The following is a 16,835-nucleotide window of genomic DNA, read 5'->3' as shown; positions in this document are numbered from 1 at the left end:
TAACTTTCATTCTGTTCCTGTTTTAAAATTAATTAGATTATGGGATTCATTAAGGAAATTTCATTTTAAGAATTGACTCCCATGAAAGCAATATTTGGTGCCTTGTAACCATGTAGTCATTGGGTTCCATCCAAGATGATTGAATTAATTTTTTACTGTTGCACGTTGTACTTAAGCTTCAAGTACAAGGGATGACAAGGAGTAATTGTAATCACCATTCAATCAAAAAAAAAAGTAAATTGGGGTTGCTAAAAAAGAACTGAGTCTTGTGGGACCTTGTGAGAGCTCTGTTGGGTCTTGCCCTAAGCCAAAAAGACTCCGTGGTTGTAGGGCTCTTTATCCTATTGACAATAGAATCTTTCTAAAAAAGCTGAAAATGAGCACATAAGGCAGAGAAAATATTAAACACTCCTGATTTTTATTATTACATGTTTCTCTGTGTGTATTGGAACATTTTCTAAAACTCTCCTAGGAGGCCACAACTCTATGAACCTTATCAAATAAGAGGTTCAGTTCCATTCTGTTGAGGAACTGGCCAACGGAGACCTCCAGATATCCCCTATCTGTCCATGATTAGAGAAACGATGTGCTGAAATCCACTTTTCACAAGTATTGTTTTCTGATGCTTTCATAATTCTCAATTTTGCTGTTTACAGAGAGCGAAGAGGTGTACCAGCGCCAGGTGCTGTCTATTTCCTGTATCGTCTTTGGCATAGTCGTAGTGGGCATGCTTTGTGCAGCATTCTACTTCAAAACAAAGTAAGAGCCTTCATCTGGTGTTTGTTATTGAGCTTCTGTCCTTTTTTATGGCTTAGAATTCTTCAGTTTCTCCCCTACTTTTGAAGCTGTTTCTGTCTCTGGACAGGCTAGAATATTTCCACACAGCTACCCTATGTAACTCAAAAAAAAAAAAAAAATTTAAACAGGAATAATATGTGGTTTGTTTCTATTTTCTGCTATCTGGAAAGAATTGTGTTCTTTCCAGTTCTTTTTTTGACAACAAGAATTTTGTGTCTATTGCTATCACTGCAATAATCGCTTTCCTCTTTTGAAAAACGAAAGTTTAAAAGTATCATCTTTTTGTATTTTTTATCTCTGAGTGTCGCTATTATTTCAGTATGCTGATAAAGGTAGAAATGCAGAGACAAGTTCTCTGTAGATATCTCTAACCTGTAGCTACAGATAGATGTAAACTGTTGATGTAGTTGTATAATGAGTATGTGTAATGTACAAGCACATTGAACTACCCAAGTATAGTGGAATCATCTGTACTAAACTACTTTAAAGTAAACCGGTTTCCACTGTTTGTTTTATCTTCCCAACTGAACATTATTTTATAATATTTATTGTTATGTGTGTAATTTGAGTTGCAAAAACCTCAGCAATTACATGGCATGCTTGTCAGTGCCACTCTATCTATAAATATGTTCTGTGTGGTTGTCATCCTTCATTCTTGTTCCAGTTGGAGCTAATGAGAAAACACGTATCAATATGAATAGTACCTGTATGAGATTAGTCATGGTGGATGAGCGTCAAAAATGTGGAGGTTTGCACTATTTAAAAGTTTGGATGCTTATCTGAATCCCCCTTTTTATAATTTATTTTAATGAGTAGGGACTCTCAAAAAAAAAAAAAACGTACGTTTCTATCTACCTGAAGATCTACATTTCCATTAAAAAATAATAAAAAAAAAATGTTGGAAAGTCACCAGGCCTTTTTTTTTTTCCTCTTTTTTCTTCCCCTCAGGCTTCAGGGGTCGTTTGTGCATGACTTGAGTGAAGATTTGAGCTTGTTCATGTTTCATTTCCTATCTGCTCTCATGTTTTGAGGGATTGTGTTTAATTGTTCTTTGGACCTTGAGTATGACAGTGACGCTAGCTAGGAGGATGCTGTGGCAAACTTCTTTCATGTAGTATAAATTATAAGGGAGCTCGAGCATCTCCCATATGAGGACAGGCTGAGAAAGCTGGGGCTGTTCAGCCTGGAGAAGACTGTGTGGAAACCTCATAGCAGCCTTCCAGTATCTGAAGTGGGCCTACAAGGATGCTGGAGAGGGACTCTTCATTAGGGACCAGAATGACAGGACAAGGGGAACAAGTTAAAACTTAAACAGAAAGTTTAGGTTAAATATAAGGAAGAAGTTCTTTACTGTGAGGGTGGTGAGGCACTGGATTTAGGTGCCCAAGGAAACTGAATCCCTGCAGTGTTCAAGGCCAGGTTGGACAGGGCCTTGAGTGATACGGTTTAGTGTGTGGTCTCCCTGTGCATGGTAAGGGGATTGGAGCTAGGTGATCTTAAGGTCCTTTCCAACCGTAACTATTCTATGGTTCCATGATTCTAGGAAATTGTGAGCAGACAGCCATTTTGCCACTGCATTGGAAACATCAGATGATCTTAAGGTCCTTTCCAACCCTAACGATTCTATGATTCTATGATTTTAGAGAGAATAAGGTGTTCCTGTTCTTCCTGTAAGGGCTTGAGGATTTTGCTCATGAAGAGAGGTTCAGAAAGGGCAGAATGGGTTTATCAGTTGGAAGAACATGCAGTCAGACACTGAGCGTAGTGTGAATAAAATGTCCCTCTGTTAATTCAGCTGTGGCCCCCCTGATTTTGCACTGTTGTATGAAGTGGTTTGGAACAGCCTTCGGAATACCATGACTTTGATGAGGTGGTAGGGATAGCTATGTCCAAAACTATTGAGTAATGCTTCAAAGATGAACTCATGGGACTATAGTGCTTCATACATATATATATATATATATATGTATATATAGTGCTTCATATCTCAGCAGGATAGGGTGGGAGGTGTTGGGTTTTTATCTGCATTATAAACATGATAGTTAAGAATTACTGGAGTGAGTTAGTGTAGTTATGCCAGATTTTGGGAACTGAAGTTTGAGGAGTAATGAGAAAATGAGTGCCTTCCATTCAGTCCAGAGGTCTTATTAAATATATGAAACACAGTAGTGCTAACATACTAATCAATCCCTAGCTCTCTGGCTTTGGCTCCATCTGGAGACTGTATCAAATGTAAATAGTGTCTAGACTGGGTTGCATAGAGGGCACATAAAACTGTCATAACTGCAACATTGGGCAGTGTCTTAAGGGTGTAAAACTCAACAAATTTAAAGTGCCTCAACCCTTATCATATATTAGCTTTTAGTCAATAGATTTTCAGGAGCTTCTTCATCAGGCAGGCGTATCTTCATCATGCTTATGAGTTATCAGAGCATTCTTCCTGCTTGGAGGATAATAATCTGGTTTAATTTGTTGTATCAAAATTTTAAAATATTGCTAACACTACAGAAAATCTGAATCTTGCACCCTAGAAGAAAAAAGACACTGACCCTGACTTTCTTAGTCTGACAGTTGGATAATATCTACTGTTAGAAATATGTGCTTCCCTATGCACCATTAAATTAGAAGCCTTTTTTAAAAATAAATTCAATGTGGGGAAGTTTAGAACTATAATTAAACACTTCCAATTATTCCTTTTAGGGTAATCAAGAAAGTGCTGTAAGTGTTAGCAACAGAGGGCGAGTACAGTAATGGGCTGCTCTTTATGGTGTAGACTTTCATAAATGACTAGTGACTATTTCTTGCTGAAGTAACAGCACTTTATTACTAGATTTATCTAAAGTAGAACAAATAAGGCCCTTTTGTTTTGAAAACAAAAATTATAAAATAAAAACAGTAGTTGGTGATGAACTTTGAATTATTAATTGTTTCTACTTTTATATGCATCCTATATTTTGGCAAAATGAATATGCATAAACCTAACAGTAACGTTAGGTTGCATGAACATAAGAGGAAATTAATTGCCTGATTATTTCTCTGGGTAAATACCTTCAGGAATCTCAATCGTAATGTTGAAGTGCAGCATCCAGTTTACTTACATGTGTTTATAGATGTAGAAGCAACTCCAAACCCAGGTTTTTGAAATAAATCCAAATTAGAGTTAAAAAACTTTGTAATTTGCTTTGTTTTTTTCCCTATTAAATTCTAAGAATATTGTATATATAGGAGATTCCTAACATCTGATGTTGTGATCATGTTTTGCTGCCATTGTTTAGACTTTATTTGAAGTCTCCGCTTAGAAACAGTCATCAAATACGACTAGGTGTTCCATAATTATTATGGAGAGCAAGAAGCAAGAGGCTAGCTTTCCATTAAGACATATGGATATACATTTGCTTATTTTCTCAGTGTATGTAATTTGGATGGTCAGAAAATAATTATTCATACAAACTCGAGAGTTGGGTTTAGGAATTTCCCCTGCAATTTTATAAAAAGCTAGAGTTCATTTTGACTTTTTTGCAAATTAAATTATTCAATTTCACTGGTTTCAAAAATTAGTAGATATAAAAATAGTTTTTTTAAAGAGATGTTTCAGAATCAATTAATCTGATTTGGCACTATAATGCTTTGTATTATATATATTCAGATTATATGATACTATTCTTTACAAGTAAATTTTGAATGTTTTTGTGTTTGAGAAATTATTTCCTCTCACCACTGCACATAAATCTTACTAATTAAGATTAATGCACATAAACCTTACTAATTATGAGCTCCTGTGAGCTGTACACAAAACATGCCACTCATATTTGTAAGTTCATTCTTTTTTATTTGCCATGCTGTTTCAAAATAGGATGTAAATAGAAAACATAAGAGAACTTTGTAGAGTCCAAGGTTTATTATGGTTTATGACTTGTATTCAGGAAATGTGCTTTAACAAGTACCTACTTCTGAGCAGGTGCTTACAGCTTGTTGAATTTAAGGTAATGCTTAAATTATGCAATACTGAAGTTTGAAGAGTAGTGGGGAAATGCACACCTCCCATACTGAACTAAGGAACTCAAAGGCAGAAGAAATCCCATATATTTATTTTAATAAATCAAGAAATATTGAATATGTCAAGTGCGATACTTCTCACTGCTTGCTTTCATAGTGAGGTAACTTGTCCTTTCTCACCATCTTCCCCTTTGAACACTTGAGTAAGTCAATTTTCCTCTGGTTTCTTACACTTTCCTGAGCTAAAAACAGACTGTACTGGAAGAAGCTAAAATTACTTTTATGCTTCATTCAGTGTCAAATTCGTTGGTCTGAGTCAAGTAAGATGTGATCAAAATTGACAATGTCACAAGGCTTTCAGCAACAAAATCACAAGCAATTTTCAAAATTTTTTTGAAGCTTCTTTGCTAAAATTTCAGATTTCTGGATAGAAATACTGCATTTCCTTTATTTCTTATCAACACTGCCCTGAAATCACTTCCTCTGAAATATGGCTCCACAAAAATTGCTGTCTAAAGGCTGCTGGTGGCATAATGAAGTGCTGCTGCTGCTGCAGCAAGTCCTTGACCTTGCTGGGCTGTTTCCAGGGCCTGTGTGGGTTGACTGCTAGAGATGCATCTTCAAGGGAGAAGGAGGGAAGGCAGGAAAGCAACAAGGAAGGAAAGAAGGAAGGAAAGAAGGAAGTAGAATTGGAGTTATTTCTACTGATCATTTAAAACTAATAGTCTCAGAAAATGTAGCTTATCAAAAGAATGGAGATGGATAAAAGACCTTACATGTGTTTTGCTAACAGTTTTTGCCCAGATGAGATACCTGTTTGTGGAAGATAAAAGAAACATTTAAAACAAAGTTTGCTGCCTCATATCCTCAGTCATGGACAGAACTTTAAAACTCAGTTTGTGAATATAGTGTGGCAGAAACAGAAAGCCATTATTAATAGCATAGTTACCTCCTGAATATTGCAAGTGATTCATCTGGTGGTATTCCTAGCTCTGACATTGTGGATCATAATATAGTATGTCGAAAACACAGCTGCAGATACCCTGCTGATGTTTTTTTCAAGGTTTAAACTTGTAAGCAAAAGCTGGTCTATACAAGATAGTGGGTTATAGGTCAGTCTAATTAGCTAGCAGAAATCTTTGATTCTTCAACATTTTTTATAGCCAACAGGGGCTAATGCCTGCTGTATTTGCCAAAGTCTTTGTTCTTAATCTGAGCAAAATGCTTTTTTACTATTCAGGCCTACTTGCAAGCTATTGTTAAATATTTAATAGATGATCTTACAAAATTCTGTGCTGAAACAATTAGCATGCTATTATAGTAATCTGAGAATAGAAGATATTTTAAACAGAAGAGATCTTTTTTCCTTTCTCAAGCCTTGCCAGAAAATGACCACTGCATTGAAAGCATTGAAATATTAGACACTAGTGAAATAGCTCAACTTGTTTAATCTGATATAGTGAAGTTTTGAACAAAGGGAACCATGGCTGTAAAAATACCGTGGCTGTAGTAGATGATCAGACTAACTCTTTCTTACATAAATTTTATTTCTCTCTGCAGGAAACAAACAAAGCAAATACATGAACAGCTGAAAGAAACACAGAATAGGAAAACCTACAGCCTAAATGCTTCCAGCATGATGGCAAAGTCAGAGTGTATGGCACAAAGCCAAGTCCAGCTGCAAAATGTAAGTAATCCTGCCAGCTACAACACTTAATAGCCTGGCTGAGTTCCTGCTGCTGATGGCAGCACATCGCCATGTTGCTATCAGCATCTGAGCAATGGGAACAAGAATTCTCACCTCTTTCATAAAATGTTTTCTATCAGGCCTGATAATGGAAAACACTAAGAAGGATTTTTTCTGAATTTATTTCAGTGGTTCCTGTTGCATTTTGTTCATGTAACATCCCTTGCTGAGGCCCCTAGCTCTGCATGTAGCAGTGGAAATTAGTATTAGAGTTTTCTGCAATACCTTAGCTCATATGTATGGTTTACAGCTGAAGTGGGGGTCTTTGATCTTAGGTGATTTCAAGTCTTCCAATAATTAATGTTCCTGCATGAAAAAATGTAAAGATTTGTCACAGTTAATTCAGAGTAAATTCAAAATCTGGCCCTAAATTTACACATATAAACTAGTGCTCAAGGGAAGACTGTGCTGATGGTCTCATTTTCCTGGGTCGTGAGTTAAAAGGTCTTTGAGGTTAGTTTGTTCAAACTAAATTTGAAATGTATTTACTCATTTTCTGTATATAGTTATACTTAATACAATTCCACAATCATGAAATTCATTAAGTGTATTTGAAATAAGGAACTTGAATATGACTGATTTATTTAGCCCTGGATGTAAGTTACTTTCCAATGCATGTCATTTTCTTCTCCGTGGACATACGCAATTAGTAATGTCTTATTTGAACAAAATCTTTGGAAAAACTGAGAAGAAGTCTGGTAACAATAGGAAATCAGTTTTATTCAAGCCTTTCTAAATGCTTAACCGTTAGGTTTTGGGGTTGTTTTTTGGGGAGTGGGTTTTTTTTTGGGGGGGAGGAGGGGGTTGGTTTGTTTGCCTGTTTAAGAAAAAGAGTATCTTAGCATTGCTTAAAGGGCTGACTACCATTGTAGTTATGATATGCTCTGTGTTTGAGGAAAAATACACTATTTCAAGAAGGTAGATAGCTTCACTAAACTGACATAATCACAAGTTAGGGAACCTTGTGCAATTCTTTGTTTTACTTTCAGTTCATTCAGTCAGACAGCCCTTTCTAGCCCCTACAAAAAAAAAATATTTGGGGAGTGTTGTAATGACAGCAACAAAAGGTAAAGTTGTAAAGAGCTTCTGTAATCCTTTTGTTCTAACATATGAAGTATGTCTTGGTTAGCACTAAGAATATGTTCTTTGCCTTTTTCTGACTGTATTTCAGTGCAATATTTTGTCAACCCATCATCACTATGAACTATTTGATGTCTTCTGAGCAGCTGACAAACACATCAACAAGCTTTATTTAAGTCTTTTTCTTTTGCTATGACAATAGTCATAATGGCTGAAGTAGCAGTTTATAGATTCCAGATATTAGAGATTGAAAGCCATTATTATTATTTATTATTTTAATCCAAATTTGCTTTTCTGTTTTTTATGCTGTTCAGACTGGCATTTTCAGTGCTGGTAACTAATACACTGTTTTCTTGTTCTTGTGGCTGCTTGCAGGCAGCTGTTTTCTTCTTGCCATTAATGCATTTTCCCTTTGGGAGCAAAGATAATAAGGAAGACAAACAGAATGACCTTGTGCAGGATGTAGTGTAACTGTGCAAGGTAGTAATGGTTTCTATTGTTAGCAAGATTTTAGTGCAGGAATGCATGTAAGAAGTTCATGAAATATTTAGAAAAATTGGCAGATTGGAATGGAGAAAAAGGGCAGGGGGGATGGCAAGGCAGCAGAAAAGAACTTTGAAATGGCATTTTATAGGAATGGCTGAGCGGCTCCCGCCAGAGACCAGAGATCTGCCCTAGGCGTTATCTGCTGGGCAGGAAAGGGACCAAGTATTGCCATGGGGAGAAGAATGCTCCCACTGCTTCCTCCTGTGGCTGTGCTGCTGCCTTTCTGCCAGTCACTGCTGGGGTGTGATCTCTCTTCAGTTCCCATCTGCAGCTCCTACCACGTGGATCTGGGGAAAAATCTTAGTTCTCTTTATTTCCAGGAGCCAGTAAATAAACTTGAATAAATTAAGGTGGCTGTTTTCTGGAAACTAGTCTTCCAGTATAGCATTTTGGCTTATGTAATCTTGGTAGCTGTTTCTTGTGCTCTTCTTACATGGGGAAACCGTCTCGCTTATATGTTATGTCACCTTTCTCTCTTTCCTTAAACGATTCTCCCATATCTTTCTCCTGCCTATTTTGAATGGTGATGCTTTCAGGTTTCTCACCCTGCTTTTTGTTCTAGAAGAATACATTGGTGTAAACCTGAGAATAATTGCATATTATTCTAGTAATGTCTGTTCTGAAGGAGCCATCACATTTTGACCTAGAGGTTGCTATATTTAGTAAAGTCTGCATGGATCTTTCCCAATGCTGAGTTGCTTTAGAAAGAGGTTCTAATATTTCCCAAGACCCATGGTATAGCAGGTAGTGTTTCAAGCGGTTTGTAGCTGTAAAGAGCTTGACTTTTCTCCACTTTTTCTCCACTTTAAAGTGAGAGAAGCCAAGTGAATGTATCAAAGTTTTACGAACATGAAACCACACCTTTCATTCTTGAAACAAGTATTAAAATGAACGAAAGTTTGTATTTTATTCTAGCTGAACTCATTATAGTTGCAGCTGCTTGTATTACTGCAGAAGGAAAAGGACTTCAGACCTACGATATCCCACCTCTGCGCCAATTAAAGCTTTTTTACATTAGCATCATTATGAGAAACATAACACAGGTTAAAAGCTCTGAATGTAGGCTGTTTAGAATTGTCTTCATTTGAGAAATCAGTCACTCACTCTGAGGTTTTTGCCCTCTGATCAGCAGGGTAAACACAAGTGACAATGGCCACATCCCAGCACCCATCTTGGCAGGCCCTGAGGTTGAGGAAGAATGCAAGGAGAGTTAGGCATTTAAGTTAAAACATGGATGCCTCCCTGTCATTTGTGATATTGCAGGGAATAAAGATTTTTTTTCTGTTTTTTTTTTGCATTGACAGTATTTTGAAGTATCATACGCTTTTTCTTCCCACACTCACATGCGTTACATCTCCTCCACTTCTTTCCTCTGCTCAACTGTGATTCTGAAAAGTAAAAATAACGAGTTAGATTTGGCCAGGGCAGATGTATTCTCTCTGAATTCCTCCTGAGCACAGTTGGTAATTGTGTTCACCTCTGCTGAGTCTGTTTCTCTCAGAGTTGATTGCATTATTTTCTTAAGGATGCAAATCATGTTAAAAATACTGTATACTGAAAGCAACATTCATAAATAACTGTTTGAACGCAGCTCCTAGTATTTCTCTTGAATCTCTTTTAAGTCCACTGATTTTCCCAAATACTGAGGCAGCAATATACTTTTTGCTAGGTTTTCTAGCATCTTGGATTTGAATACTAATGCACTGAGAATGTTGTTACAATTCTTAAGTCAGAAAGAGATAGATGTGACAGTTCTTAATGCAGGATCTATGAGGTATTCATATTTATTTCACCTAATGCATGAAACTTAGAGCTTCCTAGTAACATGTACTCTGCCCCAAAGAAATTATATTCTCATCAAATGATATTTAATTAGTGTGCTCCATGAGACAGCAGCAAAAGGTTTGATGTCCTCATAGGCAAAAGGAAGTAAATTGACATTCTCATCTGCCTCTCTTAGAAAAGCAAGTGCTCTGTGCCCTCTCATATACTATGCCAGGGGCAAGAGGAGGTGTTGTGGCTGTCCTTCTTTTTTTCTGTAGTTCGTCTTCATGAATTCTAGTCATGCACCTGGGTACTAGCTCCTTAATCCACCTTTACTAGATTATTTCTTTAAATACTCATAACTTGACAAACATGTCATGCAACAACAAAAAAAAAGCAAAACCAAAAATTGAACAAAAAATTAGAAAAAAAAAACAAGCCACAAAATAAAACACCAGGCATCTGAAGCTTTGACATTCCTGTAGTGGTTCTGAGAGTTGTCATGGCTGTTTATGTTTTTTTTATCTTCGTGGATTTTAACACCTTCTCCCATAGTACTAAGTGGATCTATTAATTCCCCATCACTTTCCCTCTGAGGTGGTTAATATGCTTTTCATGCTGTAGTATACGGTTTGACTTTTCACTACACTTTTTTCTAATAGCTTGCAGTCAGTAGCTCTTTCTGTGTCTTGTCTTTTGTTGATAGTAGAAATAAATACTTTTAGTCACTGTGATAGAATTACAATTAATATCTGTTGAGCAACAGCTACACTTGAACCTTTTAAAAGATCACTGTGTGGTTTTGCCTGCGTTACAATGTGATTTATCAGCTAAGATCAAGAGTATATTTCTTACTTCTATATTGCATGACTACTTAGAAAGAACTGCCAGAATAGACAAACTTGAATTTACTGGCCTCTGGCTACAGCTAATGTTGGCAACAAAACATATAACACATATGGTAACACCTGTAAGGATGTTAAATATACCACCTGATGGGCTTATGTGCAACGTCAGCCAATCCAGAAAAATCACTGGCTCTTTACCTCCTTGAGACACCCTCTCTGAATGTAATTTAAAGCTGACCCCTTTGCCTCGTCAGTCATTTTTGAAATGGGATCCCCACATCACCTGTCTTCCAATGCCATGTGTGTTTCTTCAATTTTTATTATTTCTATTTTGGGAAAATCATTGAGGACAAAGGCCTAAGAAAAGCCTGTGAAAGGGATGGGTGTTTTGTTTTGCATAAAAACAGGAAAACAGGACAGCAGTGTCAAGCTATTCTGTAGCACTTGACCAGCATATGTTATCTATGGAGCCTACATTTTAGAGTAAAGAATACAGAGCATGGAGCGGGGGAATTACATGCTCACAGTCATACAGTAGCTCAATGGCAGAGGCTGATTTCTAGTCTCCTGGCCCAGGCTGCCTTCACAGATATACTTAGCTTTAACTAGCAGGGGTGGAATTTTATTGTCAGTGTTGAGTAATTGTATGGAAGTTGGAGATGATTTTCTCCATGAAACCATGAAAATTTGAAAATTTGCAAAATATTTTATTTTAATGCTGTCATTATTCTTTATTGAGCCATATGCAGGAGCGTTTCTCAGTACTTGCTCAAACAAGCACAAATAATTAAACAAGAAGACAATAAAACCATAAAAATCCCCAAATAGTATGTATAAGCTTTCAGTGGTGCTTTCAACCTACTGGAACAGTCCATTGAAAGCATTTCACAGCTTATTCTCCATCATGGCTGAGTACTGAATAGCTCAGAACAGTCAGAGGCTTCCCAAAAGCTCTGCCCAGGTGAGAACTGTGGAAGCACCATGATGGGCTCTGCTGGGATACAGTTGGGGAGTAATCCCAGTATTGTATACCATTCTTCTGGGGACACCAACTGGTACTGCTGTAAACTCCTCACAGAGATCTGAGGATATTTTTCTCCAAAGATTATCTCAGAGAAGGGATGTGGCACTTACAGTTAAGCTAATGGAGAATAAACCGAGATGTTTTTAAACCTATTAAAATGTATGAATAATGTGATACATCCAAGTAAGTTCAGTTGCATTGTTCAAATTCTCTGTGTATTCACACCCTCAATTTAAATTGTGATTCGTATTTTCATTGTAATTAATGTTTTGGCTGTTATGGTAATTGTTAACTGGTGTATTTGAAAATGGCATAAAAGAAATGTTTAGTTAGGGGAAAAAAATATCCTTTGCAGGCTGTGCCTGGGTGGTGCTGGGTGTTGGACCTTCAATATAAATTGCTAGTCATCATCAAGGCAGCTTCTGGAGGTCCTGGTTTTCCTCAGCTGGGGTGAGGAAAGACCCTGTATAACATTGCTCCTGTCTACACCTGTCTTACCCATAGCAAATGGCTCAACTTATCTCTAATTAGCCTTCATGATTCACATCATACTCATGGTTTTATAAGCCATTCAGACCTTCAATTTGGTATCATGAACAAACATGAAAAAGGACAGAAGCTTTCTGGCGACTAACAACCCATTCTTAACATAGCTCAAATTGATTTACTCAGGTTAGAAATTAAAGACAGTTTCATTTCTGCGGCTGGCAGGATAACTATTAAAATTTAAAACCTTCAAAGACATGAGTACCTAAAAAATCATACTTCTGTCTGAATTTTCTGTATTTTATCTACAACATTTACACTAAGGTCATTATAACTTAAAGAAGAGTGGAATATGTTCTGTATTGTTTCAGTTGGGTTTATGTCATGCACGCCGCAGCATTTTGCATATTGTCACTCTCATTAGCTTTGCCTTCAGAAACACATAAGCAGCCCTGTTTATGTGGGTATTTCACACAACAGAAAGAGGGATAGGAGCATTAGAGAAAAAATTGTTATTTAAGCTACAGAAATCAGTCATAAGAAGCCTCAGTAGACAAAATAAAATTGCATGTCACCTTTTTTTCTAAGACAATTATCTTGTATGACTTCCCTTTTGGATTTGCTGAAGTCTGGGGAAATGTAGCTAAGAATAAGTGAGAATCGGAAAATAATTTGATATTTTTAAGGAGTTACTGCTCTTTTGTTAGGCAACAAAATAATTGTGGAAAAAAAAAAAAGCTGTACGTTGAAAGAAATCTTTCTATCTTCTGCATAAATGTTTATGCTGTTGTATTATAACATGGCATTTTTTTGCCAATGTGACTTGTATTATTATTAGGATTTGTATTTTCTTTCTAAAATACTTAATTATGTAATAGCTTCCACAAGACCAATTTATTGTAAAGATAACATGGGTATCTAGGTATCTAGTACTAAAATTACAAACTAAATACAGAAAGAATGGATTACAGAAAAATAGACCAATTAGTTTTAGTGCAGGTCATTGTAATGCAACATAAAAAATTAAATACCTGGGTGGAAATGTGGGTAACCGCTCATATCTCTGAGATATTTCCCAGTAACCAAAAGCAAGACTGATTATTATCCTATGCCAAAACACAGCTTTTTTGTGCTTTGATTTTCTGAATCCGTTCAGGATCAGAGACAATTTTTTGCTGAATTTCCAGTTGAATCACAAAGCAAGAAGAAGAAAATCTATTCTTGTTCATGTCTGGTGTTGGCTTTACAGACCTTTGTGTCTCACTATGTGCCCAAAGACTGCTCTACACCTACAACTGTCACAAGAAAAGTTATGTTTACACTGTTCTCACTAGCATAGATACTCAGGAGTCAAAAGTTTTCAGACCTGTTCAGAAAGGATATCTGGCTCCATGGATAGGATTCAAGTATTTTTATTACTTATCTGATGGTACAAATGCTGTTTCAGTTATGCATGCTGATGAAATCACCAAATGATCGAAGGAAGTGCTGACTGTCCTCTGAGATGTGTTTTGTGATCTCTCTGCATGGACAGCCACAAAAACAGGCTTTTAGTCAGGGGGATCCGGGTTCTCTATCGTTGTGGGCAAATCAGTCAGTAATTTTGCTACTAATACAGATATCAGCATTTTGATGTGGAGAAAGTAATGGAGATGACTACTGGCGCTTTCTGCTATGTAAACAATAGTGAATGAATGTATTACTTGCAATGCTTAATTTTAATTTAAAAATGCATTAGAGCACTTCTTACCCTGCTCCAATAGGAATTCTGACTGAATAGCATCAATAACATACTTTGCCTTTTGTGTATTAATTAATTTTATTCTCTATGCTACAGTATTCAAAAACAGATAGGCATCCTGGGCCTATTCTTCACAAAGTTATGGAGTCTAGTTTTTCAGGCCCTCAGTCTTTCCCAGAGGCCTTGTCTCCTGACAGAGGAACCCAGCCCATCAAGCAACATAGGTAAGCAATTGTCTGTCTGATGGCAGATTTCGCAGGCTGCCAAGGGATGTCATTGAACTGGTGATATGTGTGTGCTGTGAATAGGGGGGATGCTGAATGGTATGGTACCAACAGAGCCTCAGCTGACTCATTAAGCAGATGTCCAAGCATTTTCTTAGCTGCAGACATAAAAGGCAATAACAGTGCTCAACAACTTTATCTGTGATTTGTAAAAGTCCTAGAGGAAGCATTTAAATACACCATCCAAGCTGTAGACAGAGACCAGTCAATGAAACAACTGTAGTTTGAGAAATCATTAAAATCAAAACTTTCTTTATCAATGTTCATGAAGTTAATGTGTCATTTGCATCAGAAAGGTGTAGTTGCAAATTTACAGCTTTTCTCACTGTTAACTTTAAACAAATAATACTTGAAATGAATACTGACTTATTTATAAACACATGGTGGCCCTTGAAAACTAATCTTCCATAAGGTTTGGATGATTGTTTCCAAGAGGAAAGAAAGAGGAACATCACCCATCACTGAATGGCATTTGGATTAGAATTCTCCTAGTAGCCTTTTTGGATGAAAAAGAATGCAGATGCTTCATTATGATACTAGAAAACAAACTCATGTCTGGTATAAGCAATAATGTTTTGAAATGGCTGTGATAATAATGTTTGATCTTTGCACACAGAGAGAGAAAAAAGGCTGAGAAAAATCAGTTCAGAATATTTTAGCTGTGTAGTCTGGAGGAGAAGACATTTATTAAAGGATAATTTTTTAAATTACTGAAACAAAAGTCTGAGATTGCATGAAGTTACGAACTAGCTTCTATAGTATTTTGTGCATTTTCATTGCAGTCTCCCAGTCAGCTACATGTTCCTTTTCTTTTGAATAAATTATTTGCTTAACCTACCAAAGTGCAGCATATAAGCCAGGAAGGGACATTTGGATTCTATCTACTTTTACCTTCCTTAAGCCTTTAATTTAGCATGAAAAAATAATGCCGAATGTTATGTCAGATCCATTTCTTAGAGCTTATTCTCTATGGCACAAAGATTTTCAAAATATGCATCATAATTTTACCGAACATAGATGAACTGTGGAACTGCTACCTAGAATTCTTTCCATGGAGGATTGGGGAAAAATTTATCTCAGTTTTGCCAAAAGGTGAAGTTCAGAAAAAAACATGGTAACATTCCCTTAGCTTTAATAACATGGTTGCAGTATCTAAGTTTGAAATATTTTAGGTGCTTTACCATGACATTACTTAATCTTAAAAATGTGGAAATAAAGACTGAAAATATTTCTTCTGTTTATAAACATTGCATCACTTAAAATAAAGGCTATAATAATAATAAAAGAGGAATGACTCTCCAGACTCCCAGTTTTCCATAGTGAAATTAAAGAATAAGCCACACAGGTAGAATCCCAGATTGCTCATTTAAAAAAAAAAAAAAAAAAAATCAAAACAAACTAAAACAAAGCAAACAAATTACAACAAAATGAAAAAAACACACACACAAAAAAAGTCACCCAACAGTCATCTCTACTTGCAGATGTCAAGCTTCAGACTATCTTAAGAGTCTTTGCCTCAGAACTGTTTTAAGTTTTGGAATGACTGACTTAATTTATAAAGAATTATTTTGCAGTTTTGTAACTTCCGATTTATTATACAAGGCCCTTGCTTTGTAATACATGCAACAGACTTGAATATCGAACACTTTATAAGGTTATCTTTAATTTATGCACCATGTGATGGCTTCCTAATTCAGTTTCTAAATAGTGTTCAGTGTGGCCAAATGGTTAAATGTGGCCAAATGAGGAAACTTATTTTTTTAGTGGGATACATTTTGTTCTAAACATCCCTTCATTTCATTCCAGATCTGATGTGAGCCTAAAAACTGCAGCAGCTCTGCAGTTTCTCATTTTTATGCTGTGAAACTATATTACTGGTTTATTTCTGATTTCTATGGAAATATTTTCTTTCATTTTCCAGATCTGTTTTCTCTGCTAATGTTTTCAAGGGCACTAATGATGGGTGATCATTTCATAAAATCAGCAGCTGTATGTTTCCAGTTCTTAAAACCAATACAATTTTGGCCTGGCCGTAAGACTATCTAGGTGGGGAATCATTTGGGATTGCTGAAATTTGACTGACAAAGATCACCTAGTTATTTCACTCAGATTACTAGATAATAGCAGTTTTCTGTCTCTACTAGTCTCAGCTGCATGCAACGAATTATGGCAGAGATAGAATTGAAAATTTAAATCTCTACTGAATGTTACTCCTAAAATATTTCACTTGTATTTTGTGTTGTTATTACTGTAGAATTTTACATCATCTGCTTGCATAAGTAGAACAATTCTTAGTACTGTCAACTGGAAAGTAACAAATTTGTTTAACCAGTAAACTTCTTGTAAAGTATACAGTGTCTCAAAAATTCATCTGAGTTTATCTGTTGATTTTAGTAAGAAGAAAAGCCATGCTGTTGTAATTTCTTACAGATAGGAACAAATTAGAGTTTTGATAATTATGGGGCTGAGTTGTGATCCCATTGAATAGCAGTTTTCTTGGCAATTAGTCATCCTGATTTTC

At 36.2% G+C, this 16,835-nt stretch overlaps 1 protein-coding gene across 1 annotated transcript in view; it reads left to right on the top strand.

The window, feature by feature from the left end:
• NRG3 (neuregulin 3) overlaps window positions 1-16,835 on the top strand; it is a 162,895-nt gene that overhangs the window by 129,227 nt on the left and 16,833 nt on the right. Inside the window, exons 4-6 of the mRNA XM_062618865.1 lie at window positions 657-759; window positions 6,355-6,481; window positions 14,127-14,254. Coding sequence (XP_062474849.1) covers window positions 657-759; window positions 6,355-6,481; window positions 14,127-14,254 — 358 coding nt within the window. The remainder of the gene's footprint in view (window positions 1-656; window positions 760-6,354; window positions 6,482-14,126; window positions 14,255-16,835) is intronic.

Source organism: Pezoporus occidentalis, unplaced genomic scaffold (assembly GCF_034315485.1).
Source record: "Pezoporus occidentalis ecotype Australia unplaced genomic scaffold, CSIRO_AGI_Poc_V1 ctg204, whole genome shotgun sequence".
Classification (NCBI taxonomy): domain Eukaryota; kingdom Metazoa; phylum Chordata; class Aves; order Psittaciformes; family Psittacidae; genus Pezoporus; species Pezoporus occidentalis.
This window is presented reverse-complemented; position numbering and strand designations above follow the sequence as displayed.